This window comes from Numida meleagris, chromosome 1 (genome assembly GCF_002078875.1).
Source record: "Numida meleagris isolate 19003 breed g44 Domestic line chromosome 1, NumMel1.0, whole genome shotgun sequence".
Classification (NCBI taxonomy): Eukaryota; Metazoa; Chordata; class Aves; order Galliformes; family Numididae; genus Numida; species Numida meleagris.
Window position 1 is genome coordinate 190369789 of NC_034409.1, and position 18918 is coordinate 190388706.

General features: G+C 43.3%; 1 protein-coding gene across 5 annotated transcripts in view; it reads left to right on the top strand.

The window, feature by feature from the left end:
- TENM4 (teneurin transmembrane protein 4) overlaps positions 1-18918 on the top strand; it is a 593977-nt gene that overhangs the window by 416485 nt on the left and 158574 nt on the right. For all 5 annotated transcript variants that reach the window (XM_021382894.1, XM_021382902.1, XM_021382887.1 and 2 more), the window contains 2 exons: positions 1402-1616; positions 7376-7586. In XM_021382894.1, coding sequence (XP_021238569.1) covers positions 1402-1616; positions 7376-7586 — 426 coding nt within the window. The remainder of the gene's footprint in view (positions 1-1401; positions 1617-7375; positions 7587-18918) is intronic.

Consider the following 18918-nt stretch of genomic DNA (forward strand, 5'->3'; position numbering starts at 1 on the left):
ATGCAGATAATTCAGGTATGGATTTTAGAGAGACAGCTAGCAGTTTGCCTCTGTCTCTCCCATTGAGTTTATAGCAGGATGGTATGCAGAGAAATTTGATGTTTAAAGGAATTATTCTGATTTGAAACAATAAAATGAGGGGTTGTTCTACCTTTTGAATGGGGCAACAAGTTCTAAGACTATTCCACAAGAGTTTGTGATGAATAGAAGATATTTTAATTTCATATTTCTTGTTTCCCCAAAATTCTCACAGAATGATTTTTCTACAAAATAATATGTGTTCCTGAAGGTTTTGTTCTCGTTTTGTTAGAATTGCTTGATCTGTGAAGCACAGAGCAGCAAGCTGTAATGGCACCAAGACGAGATAATCGATTGATTTGGATTTATAAAATTAATGATTAGTCCTTGACAGTGCTCTCCTTACCAAACCAAAATCTTTCTTTAAGTGCCCTTAAATAAAGGCTCTTTGCTAGGCAGTTGCCTTCATCGTTTTTTCTGTGAAGCCATGCGGCCACTGGTTATAGCAAAGAGCTAACAGACAGTGCTCTGGGATTTTATTTTGCATCCTACCCCCTTTCCCTGGGCTTTCTTTGCATTGAGAAATTTTCAAAGCAGCCACCAATTTTGAGAACTGTCAGTGCATGGATGTCTAACCTGGAGTTTCTCAGCTGTTTTCCAGGGATGCTGAGCTCCCTGCTGTCTCCCTCACGTTACAACACCTGCTGATTGCCATCCCAGGCCCCTAAAGGAAGATGGATATTCATAACACACTAGCAGATCGTATTGAAGTCTTAACTAAAACCTCTCAAGTTTCATAGTAGATATTACTCAAGTGCAGGGCGTGATTTCCTTCATCTCTTTTCTCAGTCCTGTTTTTTGGACTGTTGAACAGATTTAAAATGTTGTTACCACTGTCAAACATTAATTTAATAAAGAAACATTTTTCTTTCCCCATTTAGACGTCATTCATGCTGCTCTTCTCCACACTGCCATTCTATTCTGTGACATGTGTCTACTTCACTATTTCTTCACTTCTCTCTGCTAATGTAATGATGACTTCTCCATCAGTGAACTTACATTCATTTATGTTACAATGTAAGATGATTTATTTTTACGTAATGTAATTACACAAACTCTGATGTTATGATTTGAACAACGGGCCGTTTTTTCTCCAGGTTGCTCTTCCCATTTTCATGTTTTCAAACAAAACAGTTACCGAAGCCAAGAATAACCCTGCCAGTTCTCCTCTCATAATCAAAAGGATTGGCAACACGCAGTACTGCGAAGACCTCAGGACACTAATAGTCTGTTTCTCAAGATCAGTGTCAGAGATACCAGTATGACTGGATTACTTCTAGGATCTAAGGCTAATCCAAGATTTTTGTTCCTGTATTTTGGCAGGAAAGCCCAGTAGTTTCTTTCCAGACGACAGTTTTATAGACTCTGGAGAAATTGATGTTGGCAGACGAGCCACACAGAAGATCCCTCCTGGTATCTTTTGGAGATCTCAGGTGTTCATCGACCACCCAGTGCATCTGAAATTCAATGTGTCTTTAGGAAAGGCCGCTCTGGTTGGCATCTATGGCAGAAAAGGCCTTCCACCATCACATACGCAGGTAATGGGACCTCATTTCAATCAAGCAACATTTGTCTCAGAATTTATGTTTTTATGGTGTTTTTATTTCAGCTGTTTCTCTCGAGGATTTGCTGCATGCTTGTATGATGTAAAAATCTGGTCATATATCCAGAGAAAGATAATCAAGTGACACTTGCAAGATATTTACATACATTAGCCTGATGTGCTATGGGCATAGCCAGAGCAATTGATATCAATGGGGAGAAAAAGCTGAGGGTATCAGCTGCTTGCTCCTAGCAGCGTGAGCCACTACCCTCTCCATCCATGGGAAAGAACCATCTCTTGTCCCCACCTTTCATGCCACATGCCCCTCTTTCATCCTTTCGTCTCTCATGACTAGAGCTGCAAGACCTCAGTCTCTCACCCTCATGGGAGCAAGATTTCCTTTCCTCGCCTGTGCTGAAATGCCTTGAGCCAGCTCTTCACATTATGCGTGCTGGCTGTCAGATTATGCTGAGGTTGGCCAGGGCACAGCAACGGTGTATAACCAAACAGAATCGAGTTTTTACAGAAAGCCAGGGGCTTATTTAAGCAGGAATCAAGATACAGCTATTATTCTGTAGGACTTTTAGTCTAAAAGCTACGAAAAGTAGCTTTTCTTAACACACCGGGATAAAAAGTGTGTTGAGAAATCACTTTCTGGAAAATGCTCGGAAGCACCATCCCCTTAAATAAGGATTTTATCAATTAGCTTCTCTGCTTTCCGTCTCAGTTTTTAAGCTGCTCTTAACCAGATTGATTAATGCATTAGGACATAGCTCTATTTGGCAGTGCAAAACATCATACTCCCAGTTGCATCAGCAAGGTATCAAAGTATTGCCAGTTTTATAGTCATTTTGTAACTTACCCTTGCCATCCATTCTAAACTGAAAGTCCAGCAACCAACACTACTACTGAAGATTTAGAGAAATACCCTTTTTTTTCCTTTTGAGAAAGCAAAGATTTTTTATTGCAACTTTTCTGGGTAGTACGGTATTTTCTACTTATTAACACACCTGCAACTTATTTATGTCAAAAAGGTGTCATAAATCCATGCTTCCTCTGCCTGCCTTTCTGCAGAATTAAAATATTTCAATAGGATTGGCAGCTCATAAATTCAGTGACACAACAGCGCCGTTATTGCCCATTTTTGATCAGTTTCTCTTTAGGGAGAGATTCAGACATTTGGAAGTTAAATATCTGATATTATTTAAATTAAAAAGTCATGGCCACAACAAGAACGGTTGTAGATTGGAACTCTGTATTAACTCTGATTTTCTTTGTTTGTAATGATTATTAATATCTACTGTCGAACAGGACTTACCACATGAATGGTTTCAATTGTTTAAATAGCAATTGTGAAATGTAGCACCTCAATCTCAACTGCAGTATACTGAACTTAAAGCAAACTGCCTAAATTTAGGGGGACGTCCCACTCAGCCATAGCTCTATTTTAGCAATTCAGAAGCCCACACCAACTTCACCATCTCCACGTGTTGTTCTTTAGTCTCATTTCGGCTGGGATGTTCTGAGTGATTTCTCAGCGTCGGGACCTTTCCCATTTGAAACAATGCAGTTCTCTATCAGTTGAATCCTCAGCTGAAAATGAGACATTAAATGTGGGATGTAGCACACGTTTGTCAATATTACATGCCGAGGAAGGCAGTGCACTTCTACAAAGGCCTTGTGAGTGCTGCCTTTTGAATAGGCACATATAGAGTGCTGCCAAGTATACAAAAAATAATAACAACTGGCATCTGAACCAAAACATCACCAAAAATTGCCAAAGGGACTTTTTTATTTAAACAATAGGAGTCGTGGTGCAGTAATAGAAAGAGCTCCCCAGACCCTGAAGAAATAACTTAAGGAAACTGCAGATATTAAAACAATATTGATATATCGCTAGTTAATATTTAATTTGGTTTTGAAACGGTCCTTTCCCCTAAATATATCATTTTCAAAAATCTGCTGTGATTAAAACGTTGTTCTCCTTCTGTACATTTTTATATGAAGTTTAAATCTTAGCATTTAATCTCACTGTAACTTATTTGCCTTAGGAGTCATTAAACAGCTAACCTGTTTTCTGTGCTGAAATTGGAGACTGGTCTTTCATAGTTAATACATATTACACAAATCCCATCTTTTCTTTCGCATAATCCAAAGTATCTGCTGCACCCCATAAAACTAACCAATGAGTTTCATATTTCCAAATTTTATCAGGAATTTCATAAACAAGACTTTGGCAAAACGTGTGCTTACAGCTGTGAGAATCTCCTCTTTGGAAGAATGTAATAAAGGGTTGGCAGTAGTAAAATGTGAACTGGCAATCAACTTTTCTTCTGAACTTGATAAGGAGATATTTCTTCTGTTTGAGTAATCCATCCTTCATCTTCTGTAACATGCACCTCTACATAACCCATTCTTTCTCGGGATCTTTGAATTGTTTCCTTTGCGCATATTCCTGAATTTGGCAAAATGTTTAAAGCCGTATTTTTCCATGCTAAAACAAGGTACTTTTCCAGATTTTTGCGCTGCATATAAGGCAGAAGTTTTTTACAATAAGTGTGGTGAGGCACTGGCACAGGTTGCCCAGAGAGGTGGTGGATGCCCCATCCCTGGAGACATCCAAGCTCAGGCTGGATGGGCTCTGAGCACCTGATGGAGCTGAGGGTGTCCCTGTTCATTGCAGGGGAGTTGGATCAGATGGCCTTTAAAGGTCCCTTCCAACTCAAATGATTCTATGTTTCTATGATTCTCTTCGGCAGACTTTCTCCATCTTTGACCATCTATCTTCTCCTGATGGTTGCCAGCAACCACAGACACTTATAAGTAGGATGAAAGTGCAAGCTCCAAATTTTTGTAGTGTTAAAAACAGAGCTTGTAGAAGGCAAAAGCTTAGGCACTTTTTCTAATTCTTCTCAACAAATTGTAATAAAGGTTAAACAATGTTCTTGTGGTCTATTAAATTTAATTTTCATATATCAAATCATTTTTCAAACTCTTTTCAACCTAGGCCAATTTTTAAATAGTAAATTTTAGGGATTGGCCATCACAGTTTGTGGGAGATATTTTTCCCATTTATACAACGTGAATTGATTAAAATGGTATTTTATCTACAATTTTCTTGCTTTCGATAACTCCCAATTATGCATTAAAAATCTCTGAATTTATTAAAATGTAATAAAGCATAATCCACTTGCAGTTTGATTCCTATTTACAGCCAGTAACGTAGTAACTTTGCGAAGTCATCAACATTCAAAGCACCATCTTACAAATATGTATAGAATTAAAGTTACTTTTGGCAGGAAGCCCCAGGTAAGCATAACCTGGATTGGGCTGTAACAACAGCAGCTCACTGTGGCTGGATGCCTGTAAGTTGTTTTCACCTCAAGCAAGAAATAAGTGTCTTAGGGCACCATGTACTGGATGTCTCTTGGATTTCACCTTCAGGATGAGGCAAACTGCACTCCAGAAGCGTCTCAAATTTCTTTGCTGAATTAGTTTTAGAAAACTAATTCAAACTGCCACGGAGGTACCAACACTTTGAGATGAACTATACCTGGGGTGTCTGCAGTTACCTGTTCCTTTAGTATGCTTTCAGAAATCTGATCCATCTGTCTAGCTCTCGTTTCTGACAAAGCTGACTTCATGGGCAGCCAAAAGGAATGCCCTTCCCAGGTGTTTTGGCTTTTGCTTTCTCAAAAGATTCTGCAGCACCAAATTTGATGATCTACATGCTGAAGTAGAGTAAGAAAACATAAATAAAGCAAGGCTTTGTTTATTTCAAGGAAATGAATAATTAAAATGCAGTAATGAGAAATACCCTCGTGACAAATTCTGTCTTTTGATCTGCAAGGTAGGTCGTGCATAGCTTATGTCTCAAGAAAGTGTTGGAAATAACTTAGCCATAACTGCAGAAGAGAGAAAGCCTCCACAAGTCATTATCTTGGTGGACTTTGAAGACCACATCAGAAAACGTAATAATACAACAGATACACCCACGTGTTGTTTAAAGTCAACAGGGATAAGGAGCCTAAATGTTGTTGCCGCGTTCAGCCGACACGTGCAGACGTTTAGTGCAGCAACATTTGCTGGTCCAAAAACAGGTGGTGGTTTTTGTTTTCCTTGCACCTGCCAAAAACTACAAGTTTATCTGATCGAGTGAGGTGAAGGCAAGGGAAGGTGGGGAACAGAGAAGCCAGGCTGTGCCCTGGCTGCTGAGTTCTGCTCACAAAACACTCTATTCACCTACCACAAGAGAGAAGTCAGATTAGATAATGCTCACTTAATAACTGTGATGTCTGCTAGGATTGTACCTGACTTGTCCCATTAATATATCATCAGACAAAATACAATTATTGCAGAAAGTCAGTGCAGTGTTACTTAAATAGGGAACAAAAGGTAGTTATAATCCTAATGGCAAAATGGAAGCGATTGTTCACCTGAAGTTACCTTGGGGAGAAAAGTCCTTTTGAGGAAAATTTCTGAAAGCTATCCCGTAAATGGGACTTTTTTTCCATTACTTAATCTGTTTTTCGTTTTATATGATTTTTTTTAACTACATCTGATGTTGATTCAAGGAAAGAAACGTTGCTCACTGGGGAAAATACTTCTGCAAAATGTATGCCAGCATTTACTTACAAAATCTGACTTAGACTCATCTTTCTCTTGATAACTGAAAGCAGCTCTGGAAAACTGCTAAAAACATTTAGGCTTAGGTGATTTATTTGTCTTATTAATCAAGCCAAAAAGAAAATCATAGAATCATAGAATGGTTTGGGTTGGAAGGGACCTTGAAGATCATCTAGTTCCAACCTCCCTGTTATAGGCAGAGACACCTCCCTGTAGACCAGGTTGCTCAAAGCCCTATCCAGCCTGGCCTTGAGTGCTTCCAGGGAGGGGGCATCCACAGCCTCACTGGGCAACCTGTGCCAGTGTCTCACCACCCTCACAGTAAAGAACTTCTTCCAAATATCTACTCTAAATCTACTCTCTTCCAGTTTAAAGCCATTTCCCTTCATCCTATCACTACGTGCCCTTATGACAAATAAGCTTCTGAGTAGCTTCTCATCATACTTTCTGTGCAATTTGGCCACATTCTCTGGACCTCAGTTTTAGAATCATAGAAAAGAATCATGGGATCATTAAGGTTGGAAAAAATCTCTAAGATCATCAAGTCCAGCCATCAGCCCTTCCCACCATGAGCACTGACCGCGTCCCTCAGTGCCACATCTCCATGGTTCTTGAACACCTCCAGGGACTCTGACTCCACCACCTCCCTGGGCAGCCTGTGCCAGGGCATTACTGCTCTTTCCCTGCCTATGTCTCTACAGAAGGAACAAGTCAGAAGGGTCATTGTGCCCCAAATCACATTCTTAATAAAGATTATTTCTTGTTCTGTGTAATTACGGGGAAATGCATTCACATACTCATTATTTATGTATTACATACTGAGGGACATGGTTTAGTGGGGAAATACTGGTGGTGGATGGACAGTTGGACTGGATGATCTTGGAGGTCTTTTCCAGGCTTGGTGATTCTATGATTCTGTGATTCTATGATTCTATTTCCAAAAGGCTTGCTTGCAGGTAATCTGGGAACGTTACTGACTTGGATAGACCCTAACAGAGAAAATACTGTTTACAGTGTGTCTGTATATGTATATTTTTCATATTTGATGCAAAATATATCTGTCCCCTTCCTAAAAAAGCTCGTGGAAGCAGGAAATGCACCCAGACATCACTCCTTCTTGTATTTCAGTTTGACTTTGTCGAGCTCCTCGATGGAAGACGCCTGCTGACCCAGGAGGCGAGAGGCTTGGAAGGACCTCAGAGGCAACACAGAACCTTTGTGCCCTTGTCCAGCCACGAGACGGGGTTTATCCAGTACTTGGATTCAGGCATATGGCATTTGGCCTTCTACAATGATGGCAAGGAGTCGGAAGTGGTTTCTTTCCTTACCACTGCCATTGGTAAGCGTTTCCTGTTCTGTTCCCAAACCGTCTGCCTTCAGGCCAGGTGTTAACGCACGTACTCAGATTGCATGGTAGCTTTGTGTGGTTTTGGATGGAATGTTTGCAGAGGATGTGTTTAGCAACTGGCTGAATGCTGTTGGGCCCTAAATAGCATGTAAGTATTTTGTATGCCTTTTTAATAACTATATCCGGAACGAGATTCCACCCGGTGCCAGAGCTGGATCACAAGCTTGAAATTCCCTGCTTCACTTTTCCTTTGATCTTATTTTTTAGCTTTTTTTTTTTTAATTTATTCTTCCTGGAGCAGAGGTAGAGAAACGATTGCAGAGCACCGAGCGGCACCGTGCAGCAGTTTTTTTGTGACAGCCCTGCCTTGAAGCGCTGCCCAAATCACTGCAGCAGGAGCTCGGGCAGAGTGCTGAGGTTAAAACCAGCAAGGAGCACTGCACGGCTTGGCCGTAGGAACCACAACACCAGGAATCTCTCATCCTCCTTGCTAACGGAAAAAAAAGCTCAGATTTCTTAAGAAGTACAGATTAACAGGTTTCTGGGCTGCTCCGGCAATAAGTCCCCTGATGAGCTGCTATCCATTGTGGGAAGGATGCTGCCTGCACTGCAGGCTGCCTGTGCGCTCGGGCACACCACGTGTCCTCACTTCACTCCATAAACAGCGGAATCTGTTTCTGACTCAATAGAATTTAATTTTAAGTTGGACTCGCCCGCTGAACCTTTTCATATCCCCAAATTCGTTTGGTTGTAATTTAAAGATTGCTCCATAAAACTGGCGCTCAGCTTTCTTCCAGCCACAGTGATTGTTTAATGGATTTTTTTTTTTCGTTGCTAAAAAAAACAGACTCAGTCCGAAGCTGCCATTAATCCCTCTCCCCAAAGAAGTATTGGTGTTGAGTCTCAGCTGTCTGCAATAGTTGCCTAAGAGCTATGGGCTGTAATTTGTCTTGGCAGGTTAATTAAAAGTTTAGGTCTTATTAAAGCCATCATTAAGATCCCAATATTCACTTTAAACGCTCAAGTTTACCTAATGGAGAAGTGAAAGCGCTGCTGTGTTAAATTTAAAAGCTGGAACTTCACATGTTTTTGCTGTTCGGAGTTAAGCAACACCAGAAACAGTTACACATGAGTTTAGGAAACCGAAGTGTTGTCCTGTGGAGTACAGATTTACTTTCAATTATAATTATGGAGTCATTAAGATTCGGTAAGACTTCTAAGGTCCCCAAGTCCAACCCCCAACCCATCCCACCATGCCCACTAACCACGTCCCTCAGTGCCACATCTCCATGGTTCTTGAACACCTCCAGGGCAGTGACTAAACCTCCTCCCTGGGCAGATTTACTTTGCTGCAGCAGTGCTGGGAGCTGAGCCCTATACTGACCACCCTCTGCCCACAGCAGCCTCCAGATACCCTTCTGAGCATGATTTTTTTTTTCCTGCTCTAAGAATTTCTCCAGTTTGAATTTCCCCAGCGCGGGAAATCAGTAAGGCTCTCACGGAAGAAAACATTTTTAAAGCACAGCCACTACATGTTTGTTTTCAAAGCGATACGAAATGAGCTTCCAGCCAGACTTCTCTCCCTGCCTCATTGCACTAACATAGGGGAAAAAAAGGCAACACATCCTTAACCTGTCTTGGAGCAGTGGGGGAGCAGTGTGGGTGAGAAGCATGTCAGATTGTCTTTAAGGCAATATTGTTTTGTTTACACTCTGCCCTACCTTCGTGACCATGTGATAAGCAGAACAATCCATGATGGATTCCCTGTTGCCCTCAAATCATTCTGTCTTTCGGCACAAGGAAGTGTGGGGTTTTTTTTTTTGTTATACAGTAAAAGAGAGCCTTGCTCCGTACATGGGAATCGCTTGGCAGCTGTATAGCAGCACAAAGCTGCTGTGTACTGGAAAAGCTGCTCACAGGAAAACCCACTCATTTTGAAATAAGTAAAAAACTTAGATAAAGAAGGGGCTTCTTGAGTAGAATTTGGCCAGATTTGTTCAGCATCTACAGAAGCGTGATAAAAATCTTAGAGTCGCAGAATGGCTTCGGTTGGAAGGGACCTTAAAGCCCATCCAGTCCAAACCCCTGCCATGGGCTGCTTGCTCCCCACCAGCCCAGGCTGCCCAGGGCCCCATCCAGCCTGGCCTCGGGCACCTCCAGGGATGGGGCACCCACAGCTCTGGGCAGCTGTGCCTCACTGCCCTCTGAGTAAAGAATTTCCTCCTAACATCTAACCTAAATTATCCTAATTATTATCCTAAATTACTATAATGAACCTAATATCCTTAACAGGTTAGTAGCTTTCTCCTTAACCTAGATTTCAACAGCTTGTTTAAAAAAAGTCAGGGCAGGTGTTGTGTGAAAATGCATTATATTGCTTCAGAACCTTTCTAGTGTATTCATGAGGTCTGCCAAGACAAAGCTGCCTTGTTTTAAGTCTATCCATACTGGTGTACGGTAGCATTACGATTTTTGCTGGTGCCAAGGTAAAGAGGATACAACAGCCTGACACCGTGTTTATGAACCAGGGTGTAACGTGGCAGTGCCAAACAAATAAATCAAGGCACACCTGATGGGAACCCTTCGATCTGCGTGGGGTGAGGAGCCTGCAGAGCTGTGTTGGCTGTCAGCGGCAAGCTGCCATTTCATTTGATTTCTGTGGCAGGAGCACGTAGAAAAATCTCCCTTTATTATTGTGCAGCCTCAGCGCTTGCAGCGGGAGCGTGTTTGAAAGGTATGGCTGGGATGCAGGAGGAAGAAGGATCCGGTGATGTGAGGAGAGGACCAGCAGCCTGGAAGTCTTGGGCTCTGATGGATGTGCTAATTGTGACCCAACCTAAGTTCACGCTTCAGCTGCTCGCCGTGAGGAGAGTGACATTTCCCCAGAGATGCTGCGAGGGTGATAGAACGGCTGGGAAAATGCATTAAGCATTAATTAATAATCATGAATAATAGGAGAAAGCACAGAACTGATAATGGAAATCAGAATGATAAGTGCATAAAGCCAGACCATACAGTCATTCCTCCACTGTGAGCAAGGACTCGCCTGAGTCAAGGACAGCGGCTTTCACTTCAGCAATGCAATGTTGAATAGAAAGGATGCTGATTTTCCAAGTTTACCTGCTCTGTTCTAACAGACCAAACCCTTCAGAGCCAGTAAAATCACTGCGGGCTCTGCTTGACAGCATCAAGTAAAATTACTGTGCAGTGCTAGTCTGGAATGATTGGGCCTTCCATTTTCCTAGTGAAAACCGGAGAAGAATGGAGAAAAGCATGTGTATTCCCAGTTTGATAGCACATTTAATTTCATAAATGGTGAGGCTGTCCATCCTACCATTTTGGAATCTGATACAGCTGTAACTAAATCCACTCAGGAACGCTAGCTCTGATGTTAAGGGCGAGAGATGGCAGTTGAGCCTGTTTTCTAAAAGGATGCGGAGCCGTCATCGCTGCAGAGTTATGTGGTGTCAAAATGTGTGCCTGTTACATGCCATTGCTTGTGAACCTGGGGAGAGCACAGTATATATATAATGCCTGCCACGGCTTATTCTTCTACAGAACACAGGCAACTCAGGTGGAGGGAAATAAGATTATTCTAGAAAAGTTGTCAGCTTTTAATAACATTTTTATGTCCCTTTCCTCCAAATTACAATGCGCGGTGTTATAAAGGAATGGCCAGGCAAAGTCTCTCAATGATAATTAACCTTTTTTTTTTGTGAACGACATTGGAAGCGCTTTCTGAAATTGCTAATATTAACACTTCTCTGCAAAGCGCTTTGTGGATTCACTTCTCCCCGACGGCGGTGATTTATTCCCAACAATCTGGTGTAAGCAGACCAAAATAGTGGGCTGAGGAATCAGCTGGAATCAGCACTTCTGAGACAGAGATTTGGCCGAAATCTGCTTGGGAGGAGTAAGAAACATCTGGGAGGCTGCAAACATCTACAGAGCTGGAGAGAGAAAGTCTTCCAGCAGCTGTTACTGCTGAGCTCAGGTTTGGCTGCGCGCAGCCGCGGAGAAATCAAAAGGAGAAGCAGCATCAGCTGTCTGAGAAGTGAGCGTCTGTTTGCCATCGTGTCACCCAACGAGCAGCAGGAACACGTGTACAGCACCCGTGGTAGGGTGCAAGGTTTTGTCTGGCTTTTATCTTCTGCAGGAGACAGCGCTTAAGTTTAGGGTAAGGCGCGTTGTTCCTCCCGCCCCCTCCACTGTCCGTAAGAAAGCTGCTGTAAGTACTTTTACTTTCCCCCATCAAAGCACAAGCAAGTTGGCACTGTTATTTATAATGGGCTGCCAGCACGTACAGCGCTTTATAATACACATCAAAGGGCAAGCTCCCTTCCTGCGATAGCCCAAAATATCACAGCCCTCATGCAGCTCACACACGTGAAGGATACCTGTGGGTTCACAGCAGAACCGAGCTTAGGAAGGAGGGAAGAAATTACAGGGCACAGACAAGCTTGGGACTGGGTCCTTTCCTGAGAGGACAGGGTTGTGTGAGAGGGGACCAGAACACCTCTGAAAGTACCTCGGTATTTGGCTTGCTGTTATCAAAGGGAAAAGGATAAGGCTGGGTGACTCAGGTTTGCTTCCCTTACATTCGTTGCCTGTGTGTATGCTGACTTAAACTCTGTCAACTCCCAGTTCAGGGCGGGTTCCCAGGTATTATCCACTGAAGTCTCAAAGCCGTTCACTTTATTTACACTTGCTTCGCTAACATCTGGGAAAGTCTAAATCGATCTCATGTAAATACTGAGGAGAATGTGCAGACAAGGGGTGTGATCCGCTCTGGCTTATGCTTTCCCTTAGCTAGTTCCCTTGTTACTTTACTTAACCCCCTCACGTTCAGTCAGATCTTCAGGAATAATGGATGTCATGTCCCAGTCACCCTCTTCTGAACATGTCCTGTGAGTATATCCAACAAAGGAGTTGTCACATGCTGAAAATTGAGCAAGTCCTTGGCCAAATCAGGACCCTTTACCTGTTAATGGAACTCCAGCTGCTTCATGGAGGTGCTCAGTTACCAGTGTTGTTCTCATCTGCTGCGTGAATACGGTCATCTCATCCCATGGTCACCTCACCCCATCCCCTGTTCCACAGAGCACCTTGTGGTAGCCCTCTACAGTCAGATAATAGCTTGTGCCTTCCCCAGCTCAAAACTCTTTCCTTCTGCTTGCTTTGCACTGAAAAAAAATATTTAGTGACATATGAGAGCCTTGGCAGGGAGGAAAATCACAACTTCACTTTTGATGTTATTGATCTCTCTCCTGCAACATAACAGCAGAGCTTTGCATGCTCTGCAAATAGCTTTTTGCCTTCAGCTCTCTGTGTCCCATTACGAGCCCTTGCTTGACAGATGCTCCATCAGATGGTCAGTGCCTTTTTTGATGACTCTCTTGTTGCCAACATCCTTTTTCGATGCCTTCTTTCCTGCTCTTTGGCTTCAGTTAGCTTTTCATTGAATCACGGAGTCATTTGAGTTGGAAGGGACATTTGAAGGCCATCTAGTCCAACATCCCCATCAAGCTGGACTTGATGATCCTTGTGGGTCCTTTCCAACTGGGGATATTCTACGATTCTATGATTCCATGGCTTATCCACAGATAGCTTCAGGCCGCAAGCCCAGGGAAGTTGTGGAGTCACTGTCCCTGGAGTGGATCAAGAGCTGTGGAGATGTGGCACTGAGGGACATGGGTTAAGTGGGCATGGTGGTGATGGATTGATTGTGGGGCTAGATGATCTTAGTAGTCTTTTCCAACCTTAATGATTCTATGATTCTATGGCCAGTCTTCCACTTGGCCACAGGTGAGAGGGGAGCTGGTCTGTGCAGAAGGATGGCAAGAAGACAGCAGGTTGCCAACTCCACCACAGTCAAACCTGGCTCAGCCATGGGAGATGGAAATGAGTGAGCTCTGAGCTTTGTAGGAGATTCCCTCTCCACGAGTGAAGTAGCATGGAGACATTTTACTTTCTCATCCAGGCATAAGTGTAAAACTAATCTTTATAGAGCTTAATAAAAAATACCTTGTATCCTGGACATGGATCTGGAAATGGCAGGAGGGCTGTGGGCTGGTGAAAGCTTTTGCATTAGTTTATAATCCCCATGTTCAGAGGTTTTTGTTTGCTATTCTCAGTACAGCAGAGGTGATGGTTTTAGATGGTAGCGACACGGCCCTTAAAACTTCAGCAGCTGATAACTTTATTAGTGTGCCCCAAGTCTTCTCACCTGTGTGTCTATCCCCAGAATTGATAAGAGTCTCATTTCCCACTGAAGGGAGCCCAGAGGAGGAGTGTGTCCCAGTGCTGGGTTTTGTTGCCCTGCAGAAGAGCTGCAGCACTTCCAAGAAATGCGCAGTCAGACTATTCTTTCAAACCGAGGTGTTATTTGTGGTGACCTTTCCCTCTCTGCGAGTGTCTAAAACAATTCTTACATAATTATCCTGTTTCCCAGGCCTTAATGGCAGGCAAAATTATTATTTCAGGATTCTTCTGTTCAGGACTCTAGGCATCTCTAATAAAGGAGAAATTAGGGACACATCTCAAAGATAATTAAATAACAAGAAGCCCGTAAAGGTCAGATTCTTGGCTGTGAAATCTTCCACCACTGCTCTTTCCTCATACAGCATATTTCTTCATTGATGCCCTGCAAGAAAAAGCTAGCAGCATAAATTTTTAGTGTGTGAAGTAGCTTAAATTAAAGCAGGGATGGAATCATTCATTTAACATTACACTTCAGCTTTTGCTTGTTGTTTTGTTCGGGTTTTTGTGTTGTTCTTATTTATTTTTGTTTTAATTTTAGTTTGTATAGATACACTCCTCTTTCAGTAGAGCTGAATGACTACAAGTGGTAATTTTGGATGGGAAAAAAAGGAGAGAGAGGCAGACACACATTTGCATTTATATTGTTGTACAGATGAGATTAAGCCATGTGTGTAAAAATTGTTTGGGTGCCAATAAGCATTCACTTCAGTAGAAGTTGGGTGTCTGAACGTCTCCAGTGATCCGGTTTTATCTGGCTTTGGTCGTGCTTCAGTTTAATAGGAAAAAAAACGGAGGTAGATTTGTCCTTTTGAAAAGCTTTTCCTACATGTGTGTTTAGATGGGCTGGTGGTAGCCTTGCACTTGCTGTCAGGGTGCTGTTTGCAGGCAGCGAGTTCTCTTGATCCAACAGAGCTCGTACAAAAGGTTTATTGATTGGGGTAATTACTTCAGTTTTAGGGTCAGGGAAAGGTTTATTTAACACTGAAGTTAAAGCCTGTTCCTTTCTTTCTGTTATTTCTGTCCCCTTTTTCGGTTCATTTTTTCAGAACAGCAGAATTCTGCCTCAACGACACAGCACGCGGTGCTGTCAGAGGCTTTCTGGAGAAACGTGTAAAGCGGTGCATGTGGCTTTCGTTTTTGCACTTGTGTATCTAGCTCTTTCCATGCACCCCAGACTGCAGGCTAATGCAAGCACGGCGTGTTTTATCCCTGCCTCGTATTCCTGGGGCAGCTCGGTGCAGACTTTTCTTTCCATGAACGCTCCCCTGCTAAAGCACAGTAATAAGCTTGTGGGAGTTACACGTCCACTTCTGGCAAACAAAGCGAGAACCCTTTCTGTGCTCCAACAGGCTATTTTAAGACTTCGTTTTCCGAAGGCTGTGTTTAACTGTATTTACGTGCACACATTTAATTGACCACATGAGAGAACAGCAGCCAACAACCTCGGCAGCTCAGGAGTCACCAATCTCCCTTTTCACACAGAGGCCGGGGGGGGACGCAGACATGGTCTGTGCAGTAACTCCTGGCATATGTTGACTTTTAAAATGATAACAGCTGCTCTGTGTATTAGATGTGTGGCTGCTTTCTTTATCTAAGTGCTACAACAGTCTCAGAAAGAGAGTTAAATAAATTAGGTTAAACTGATTCCTGGCTCAGAGGCTTGCTGGGGGCTCTGCGAGGGAGCGTACCTTGACCAGGTTTGTGCAGCAAGTCAGCTACAGGCAGGAACAGAGCCGTGCACTCTGCTTTTTCCTTGGCAGTTACCTGAGCATGAGCTTGTCATGGCCACAGGGAATCAAGGGCATCTCTGTGGGGTCAGGATTGGGGCTGACCCTGTTTATTATTATTACTGATGATCTGGACAAGAGGATTGCACGCACCCTCAGTGAACATGCAGATGACACCAAGCTGAGAGGAAGTGTTGACCTCTCTGAGGGTAGGAAGGACCTACAGAGGGACCTTCACAGACTGGACTGCTGGGCTGAGGCCTATGGGGTAAGCTTCAACAAGAGCAAGTGCTGGGTCCTGCACTTTGGTCACAACAACTCCATTCAGCGCTATGGGCTTGGGGCAGAGTGGCTGGGAAGCTGTGTGTTGGGAAAGGATTTGGGGATGTTGGCCAACGCATGGCTGAGCATGGGCCAGCAGCATGCCCAGGTGGCCAAGAAGGCCACTGGCATCCTGCCTTGTGTCAGCAGCAGTGCAGCCAGCAGGAGCAGAGAAGTAATTGTCCCTCTGCACTTGGCACTGGTCAGGCCACACCTCGAGTGCTGTCTTCGGTTCTGGGCTCCTCACTACAAGGAAGACATCGAGGCCCTGGGGAGTGTCCAGAGCAGGGCAGTGGAGCTGTGACAGGTCTGGAGCACAGGTCTTGTTGGGAATGGCTGAAGAAACCGGGATTATTCAGTCTGGAGAAGAAGAGGCTTAGGGGAGACCTTATCAGTCTCTACAACTCTCTGAAAGGAGCTTGTGATGAAGTGGGGACTGGCTTCTTCTCCCAGGTAACTGTGATAGGACGAGAGGTAATGGCTTTAAACTGTGTCAGATGAGGTTCAGCTTGGATGTTAGGAAAAATTTCTTCTCAGAAAGAGTGGTTACCCGGAGAGGCTACCCAGGGAGGTAGCGGAGTCACTGTCTCTGGAGGTGTTAATGAACCACAGAGATGTGGCACTGAGGGACGTGGTCAGTGGGCATGGTGGGAATGGGTTGATGGTTGGACTAGATGATCTTTGTGGTCTTTTCCAACTTTAATGATTCCATGACTCTGTGGTAAGGGGTTGATCTGACAAATGGCCTAGGAGACGCTCAGGCCCAGCACAGGACATCATATTTGAGCGTGTGCCCATAGCACCTGTCTGCAGCATGCTTGAACCTCACGTCTCTGCCATTCCACCTAGTACATCCCTGTCTTTCAGGACGGATACATTTGCTAAAGGCTTCATATGAAATGAAGCCATCTGCAGTATGCTCAAAATGATCATATTGCCAGGGTTTTGGGGCATTTGTTTTGACCAAATGTGCTCACATTTGAGGTCCTTTTTGTGTGTATGCAAGACTGGTTTGCATTCTTTTCCCTACAGTCCACCAACGTACAACATCATTTAAAATTAAACTCAAGGCCAGCTTTAGCCTTGCCCCAAGCTGCAATAGCACAAATTCTAATGTACTGAACGCAAAGTAACTTCCAGCTTGCTAGTGCAGCTCCAGAAGTTGAACCCTGAGGGCTGAATAATTGTTGTTTCCTGTATTCATTTGTAACAATTTATGAGAGTAGGAAGGAACAACAAAAAAAAATTCCTTGCATTCCCTTGGGCAAATTGGGGATATGAGAGTTTCACTTACTGGAGCGAAATTCAGGTTTAAAAAATATTCCAGCTGCAAAGAAGAAAAGCTCGGAAGAAGAGGAACTTTCACAGGGTTGTTTCTAGATCTCCACAGCCTTGTAGTATGTAGGAGGCACTGAAGTTACCATTCTTTTAAGGTGCTTCATAGGAGGAGGAAGAAGACAGCTTCAGTCCAAGGGCTGGTCTCTTTAACATCATCCGCTGACATTTTTCCCCAACTAACTTCTAACCTGTGACACATTTCAAGTGACTAAAGAGAAAGGGTTTTTTAAGATAGTCAATAGGCAATTCTGTGAGAACTTTATTTCATTGCTCCTTTCATGCTTTTAGCATTGCTCACATTCTCGGGGAAGAAAACAGTGTTCTCTGTACATCGCTATGAACTGCAGAAATACATTAGCGGGCTTTTCTAAAAGGGGCCTTTATTCTGATCCCAGTGAAGTCAAAGGAAGATTTTACCATTAACTTAAATGGTAGTATACATAGAGCGATGCCCAAGTGCTTTTGAAATCCCATTACACCTTATGCTTTCAACCATCTGATAGCTTTATATTATACGGCATTCTGCACTGGAAAGATTTCTTAAAAAGGAAGCAGTAAGAGAAAGGAATGAACCAGTGAGATAAAGCTCTCTCTCCAAGGGGAAACCAAATTCAGACCAAATGTGGTATAGGCTTCTGAAGCGAGCGGGCTTGTTCTCCTCATTATTTACTCCCCACACTATTCCCACTTGGTCCCACTTTCTGCAGAACAGAAGTTCAGAAATAGTCCACGCGAAGCTGTTATTGTAGTAGTTGCAGCTGGGTTTGGAGTTGAATGCGCTTAAAATAGTGTGAGAAAGACTGATGTTATTGTGGCAGGGCCATCTGAGTACCTGGATGGATGTCTCAAGCCAGGCCATAGAAACAGAAGTGCAGACATCTCAAGGGAAATTGTGCTCACATGATGTACTGTCAAATTTGGCAGACTCAGCAGGTCTTGATGGTTTCAGTGAGCGACTCAAAGTGATGCTGAATGCCAAACTTTTAGTGCTTCACCATCACCTTTTAAAACAACCCAGGCTCCAGAGGCACTGCTGGTGAGGTTTGCACTGCACTGTGATGGAGATGTATGGTATCTGCTGCTGGAAATGGCTTTCTTTTTTTTTTTTTAAGTGATAGGGGGAGAATAATGTGCTATCGGATACTGTGATTATTGTACTTCACTCTGACTTTCGAGAGCCTGGATTGACTTAAGGAGCTGTGTAAAAGGACTGCCTGCCCGTTGCCCTTCTCCTAATTTAGCATCCTGATAACTCCATGTGAAGGTTAGAGTGGCAATGGGATGTGAGAGCAAAACAGGGTTATCTGCATGGATCTTTAATTAAAACAGACCTCCCAGCCTTCAGGAAAAGAAAAAAATAGTCAAAACCTGGCACAACATCAAGTGGCATTAGCAGTATCAGCATCGCACTGGGTGCCCTGCAGAAGAGGAAACTGTGAAAGAGCTCTCAAAAATAATGAGTGAGTTTCCATGATGCTGTCAAGACTATCACATCCCTGGCTGCCAGGTGTGGATTACTTGAGCTAGAAATGTAAAAGCCCTATAAAACACAAGTGAAGCAGAAAAATCAAAATCTCAGCAGGTGAGGATGCACCGTAAGAAGGAATCAGTCCTTTCACATTTCGGCTCAGAAAGGAAGAGGAGGAGCAAGAGCACACTGGACCCAGCGTTTTCAC